General features: G+C 36.0%; 1 protein-coding gene across 1 annotated transcript; it reads right to left on the bottom strand.

Annotated features, from left to right (window-relative positions):
- Positions 1-3,232: 3,232 nt before the first annotated feature.
- GPR15 (G protein-coupled receptor 15) lies at positions 3,233-5,585 on the bottom strand. The gene has a single exon (XM_004390443.3). The coding sequence runs from the start codon at positions 4,945-4,947 to the stop codon at positions 3,871-3,873; it is 1,077 nt and encodes a 358-aa protein (XP_004390500.1). The 5' UTR covers positions 4,948-5,585; the 3' UTR covers positions 3,233-3,870.
- Positions 5,586-6,002: the final 417 nt, after the last annotated feature.

Below are 6,002 nucleotides of genomic sequence, written 5' to 3'. Positions count from 1 at the left end.
TAAGTTTGTTTGCCAACCACGCCCGCCTCCCCTACACCTCCGCAAGGCATTTTTGTAATTACGCTCTGCTAAGTTTTTTTTTTTTTTTTTGCAGCAACATGTAAAACAAAAATTAGCATAGTGGAGCTTTTGAAAACACCAGTTGCCGCTGAAGTCTATTCCAACTCATGGCGACCACATGGGGTGCCCCATGGGGTTTTCAATGGCTAATTTTTTGGAAGTATATTGCCAGGCTTTTCTTCTGTGGTGCATCTGAGTGGACTCGAACCTCCAACCTTTCAGTTAGAAGCCGAGCACGTTAACTGTTTGAGCCCAGGGACTCTACTCTCCTGCTTTTCCATCTGATGGCACTTGTCTCTCTAGCAGAGCTAGGGGCCATCATCTTGTCAGCAGTCTACACCAGTGGCTCTTTTAGAAGTAAAGTTGTAGTTCTTTTAGTATAGCTTGACTTTTGTGAATGAGCTCTGCAGGAAAACCAAATCTTACTGTTCTCTGTGGCACACATACTTGACAAGTCATTTCTTACTTCTGAGATCACTATGGAGAATAGAGAGATTTGAGGAGTAAAGATGAATCATAGAGGAAGATGTATTTCACTCACCTTACCATCATACTGTGCATTTCTGCATCTATTTAAAAATTATTAACGGCGACCCCAAGTACTATTCCACCCTCAGTCACGCACATAGTTTCCCTTGAGGACAGTCACTGTCACTTCTGTTCACCACAGAGGTGATTTTGACTCTTTAGAGTGGACACATTAAGGGAATCCCAGGAGTGTCAGGTTAGTTTTAATCTTCTCATTATGGTCCAAATGGAGTGAGTGTGTGTCTGCAACTGTGTGCACGTTGGGTATGTCTATTAATTAGTTATAAATTATCAGACATCTTACCCAGGGTTTAATGGGGGAGCTTTTCTGTGGTAAATTCAAGAAAAGTTACTTGAAAAATGCTTGGGAGATTATTATCCCTTTATATTTGTCATTAAAGTTCTGGCAGTAGCTTTGGACTATTTCAGCAAATGACAAATCTGCAGTGATTTCTTTAAATATTGACCTGGATTATTAAATTTTATTTTGTTTTTCTGACTTTGGATATAAGCAGCATGGCATGACTGTATTCAGATTGTATTCCAAACTAATTATCTGGAAATTCTTGGCAATATGTGTTAATTTATTCTATAAAAATAATAAAACCAAACCAGTTGTCCTCTAGTTGATTCCGACTCCATGAGTTGTTCTATAAAGGCATTAAATTACAACAAATTAGCCCTCAGGGTACTTTAATGTAGATATGGAAAATCTTGAAAATTTATAAATATATGTCTACATTTCTACATATATCTGTATCTACATATGTATATAAATAGAAATTGTTCATATTAAAAACTGGGAAATTATTGTTGTTTTAAAATTATTATTAAATTGCTGTTATTAAAATTAATAAACCATTTACTGCCATTATATTGTAAATTATATTTCATACCAGTGGAATATATGACATAACAACGTATCAACTTAGTCAAGTTATTAAATATTTCTCTGTCAGAGTTCTACCATCTCTAAAAGTATGTCGATCTTTCCGTGATTAGAACACTGAGTATAACATATACTAAGAATTTTTTAAAGCATAAAATTACCATATCGATTTTAAATATTACAAAGTCCAACAATATAATTTTTTTATATGCTATTTTAAATATCCCCAGCAAAAACTAAAGGGATAAAAGGGTAAAACAGAAGTAAGATCAATTCTTTACTAAATGAGAGTGACCAAGTATCATTTGACATTCTCGTTTGGGCATTTTTAAGCAACATTCAATAATTAATCATTGAAATTCAATTGCTTTATCTGGTAACTTTTCTACTTATATTTATTTGTATTTATTAATCTTACAATCTCCTTAAGAATTCTACAGATAAACATATTACCAGCTTAAGGTATGAAAAGATTAAAATGACTTGCTCAATGGTTCAACATTAAGGATAAAGCTAGAATTAATAACCCAGGTGTTATCATTTCTCAACAAATACCTTAGCTGATTTAGCTATTTTTTTAAAAAGGTTGAATTTCTCAAAGACAATGGCTTATGTGATTGGTAATAATGCTTTTCTTGATTTGTTTTAAGGAAGTGCATGTCTTCTATCTTCTGTTTTTTGTTTTTGTTTTAATGCTTGAAAATCTATTCAATTGTTTTGAATTTAGTTTTGAAGTTTTCCAAGACACATTATTTGTTATGATTTACACAGTCTCTAGCCACAGTAATTTATTAATATGCTGTTAGAGTATTAGTATCAATATGTTGCTAGATATGTTTTATAATACAGAAAAATACTTACAATACATAAGGAAATTATATTTTTAATTAGTAAATGATTAAGAGAAATTATCCAATTTATAAAACCAAAAGCTATATTTTCAACTTCTAAATAGGTTACAAGATGTTCAATATTTGAGATTTCTCTTAATGTGAAATTAATGCAATTTAATTACTTAGCTCTGAAAAGAATCTAAGTTTTCTCTGATTCTCAAACCTAATATTTAGAAGTAAAATGATAATTTATTTCAGCCAACAGTGGGGGAAAATACATAACCTATTTCTCTTGAATCAAAACATGTTTATAAAAGCATGTTTGGTAATACAAAGCCTTTTGTGGTTGCTGCTAATGACATGCTTTTCACTTCAAAGTTTTTAAGAGAGATGTAGATACAAGACAACTCAATAAATATTTATTAGGTGAAGGAATTTGGAAAGGTCTCTAGGCTTGGAAAAATGTATATGAAATCCCAGTAATATTTTCAATATAGTTTTCTCTTGGGCTGAATATAGATAATCAACTGTTCGTGTATTACTGGATCACTTCTTGAAATTATATACACAGAACAAATGATACTATAGGGAATGGTAGCATTAGCATTTTAATTAAAATACACAATGGTAATTCTGCATGAGGGTGGAACTAAACACTTGATGGCCTCCAGTTAGGTTAGTAGTAACATTTCCATTTGATGAGTAGTTAAATGAGTAATTAAAAACATGTAATTAAAGTGAAGTCATATCCTAATTTATAAAGGCAATGAAAACAAAAGAGCAGAGTAAAACCCCATTAAAAAGTAGTTAGCACACTATTAAAATACATTTCAACCAACATTTCTTACAAGGCAAATAAAGGTCAAATATTGCCTTCTGCTTTCTGGTTACAACGTTCTAGAATATTAGGCAGTAGAATGAGTGCCAAAACATAAGCTCAGTACAAAATGATTTTATCCCCATGAGCTTTTTGCTAGTCCAAAGTATTGTGAATGAGCATCGGATGAAAGACATTATTGGAAGATGATGAAGAATCCCCATACAAGGCTTTAAAGATTAAAGCCAGATCTTTCTTAGTTACTCAGGAACAATTAATTACAGAGAACAAGTATATTATATTTTTTGCTACCTGCGTTGACACCACACTTCTCATTTGACGAAAGTAAGCAGAATCCTTTAAATGTTGTTTGATTTGAAACCCAGTGTGAAAGGTGATGTGGCTCAAGGTACCAGGTTCTTGAGAAAAAGGCCTGAATGTGTACTGACATTCATGAAGAAAGCAACTGATCCAAGCAGGGGTGTTTACGAGTTCAAGGACAGATATGAGTTGTATTTTGCTTCATGAACTTGATTGAAAAAGGCCACTCAGCTGAAAAAACTGCACATAGCCTAATTATATCTACAAACACAGGGGCTTCTGAGTCCTCTCTTTAAAAAACTAACTCTTTGTCTTGTTTATGAAACAATACGAATCCCATCATCAATACTTTTCTTCTTCCTTTGTTGCTGACAAAATAACTCCCCAACCCACCAAAAGAGCTTGAAATTTCACAGCCCCTTTCAGAGTGACACGGATCTCTTCCTTCTTCTGGCAAAATCCTCTGCATGAACGAAGTTGGAGAGAACTTTAGTGAGGTGACTATCTGACGTCTCAGTGCTGCTCCCAAAGTCGTTATTCTTTAGGCAAGGACACAAGCATCGCACAATGGCCCGGCGGATGTAGCTGTCAAAGACATAGTAAATGAAAGGGTTGACACAGCTGTTGGTAAATGCCAGGGGCCCACTCACCTCCATGCCCAGCTGGAGAATGGCTGAAGAAACGTAGAGTTCTTGCTGCAATCCAGAGACAATGGCCAGAAGCTTGAAAGTATTAAAGGGCAGCCAGGAGCAGACAAAGGCTGTCACTACAATAAAGATAACCTTCATGGATTTCCTCAGCTTTTTGTTATGCTTTCCTGACTGATGGTAATGGGTACACAGTTTCCTTGTAATGCAACAGTAGCAGGTCACAATGCTCAGCAAGGGGGCAAAAAAAGTGAAAATTAAGACCACCAGGGACCAGGCCAGTTTAACTGAAGTGGACCTCTTTTCTGCACAGTATGGCTTATCATCAATCAGGGTGAGCTCCCTGGACAGAAGAGTAGGCAACCCCAGGAGGCAGGAGACAAACCAGATGCCGGCACAGACTCCATACGCACAGTCTCTCCTTCTGAATTTCCTGGATACTGTGGGGCACATGATGGCCAGGTAGCGGTCAACGCTCATGCAGGTGAGCAAGAGGACACTGCAGTGCATGTTGACTGAGATCATGTAGGAGCTGCCCTTGCACAGGAAAGAGCCTGTCCTCCACAGTCCTAAGGATGCTTCTTTATCCACCCAGAGAGGCAGCGTGACAAGGAAAATGAAGTCAGAGGCAGCCAGGTTGATGATAAAGATGTCAATCAGTCTTCTGCTGCCCTGTTTGAAATGCAACACACCCATGAGGACGAGGTTCCCCAACACTCCAGTCAGGAACACAACCGTATAAAAGACGGGAAGAAAGACAGATGTGTAAGAAACATAGGTCTCCTCATTATCAGGAATTTGGCTTGTTGCATAGGAGTAATCCAAATAAGCAGAGGTTGCATCTGGGTCCATCACTAAAGAGCAAAGGCCAAATCTGGTAAGTTTCCTTACCTATGAGGTTTTTGTACGGATTTTACAAATCTCAAGGCGGCTTCTTTTATATAGTGCCTTTCTCTTGTTCTCTCTCTTCTCGGCACAATCACAAAAACATAGATTTAAAAAAGCAGTTTCTACCATCCTCAGGAAGAGCCCATAAGGAGCACCACTCTGATTGGTGTAGGTTGGTTGTGGTTGTGGTTGTCTTTATTTGCATTTGCCCATGAAACTGAGGTGCTTTTCAACTTCTTTCTTCAAGATATTCAATTTGTGTTCTTTAAGTCCAAAAATCAGGAAATTGACTTTTTTTTTTTCCTTCTCTTACCTACTTTAAAGACACCTTTTGTTTTTCTAATACCTAGAATTTCTTTGATATAGCCTTCTGTTTCACATTTAGGGTGCTGTTTTACTTTCAGAATTGTAAGGTATAGTGATGAACATACTCTTTATTTATATCTCTGGTGAAAATATAAAGAAAGCTGATCTTTCATTGCATAAAGAGTGGATGGAAAGCTTCCCAAAACATACCAGTTCACATCTATAACAAACATAAAGATTCCAATTAGGGCATGAGATTATTCCCATTTACTTGGCTCTTTCTGTTCATACACAATCAACCCTGCCTCATTCAATATATTTTTTGAAATCCTTAAAAGGCTGGGACTACATCTTGTGCTTTTATTTTTATTTTTTTAGACTTCTCATTACACCTAGGGCAATACCTTGCACATAGTAAGTTCTTTGGAAATGTCAGTTTATTTGATTTGATCCAGAAAACTCTTGTTTTTCTGATCCAGTGTAATTCAGCAGGGATGAATTCAGTAGGGTTTAACTGCAGGTATCCTTGTTATTTCTGTAGCTTACAAACACAGGTTTAAAAATCACAAACTTTGCTATTTTTGCCCTCATACTCACTATTGTAATTTGACCAATTAATTTTCCTTTTGATATGAGTTAACATCCTTGATTAGAAGATTTTCCCCTGGTTGTTATTGTTGATAGGTGCCATAGAGTTGGCTCTGACTCATAGC

This window comes from Trichechus manatus, unplaced genomic scaffold, assembly GCF_000243295.1.
Source record: "Trichechus manatus latirostris isolate Lorelei unplaced genomic scaffold, TriManLat1.0 scaffold00299, whole genome shotgun sequence".
Classification (NCBI taxonomy): Eukaryota; Metazoa; Chordata; class Mammalia; order Sirenia; family Trichechidae; genus Trichechus; species Trichechus manatus.
Note: the sequence above shows the minus strand (reverse complement) of the source record. Positions and strands in the feature narration are given on the sequence as shown.

Excerpts from the sequence above, each read along its gene's own strand:
- GPR15 (XM_004390443.3), bottom strand. The coding sequence starts at position 4,947 with ATGGACCCAGATGCAACCTCTGCTTATTTGGATTACTCCTATGCAACA.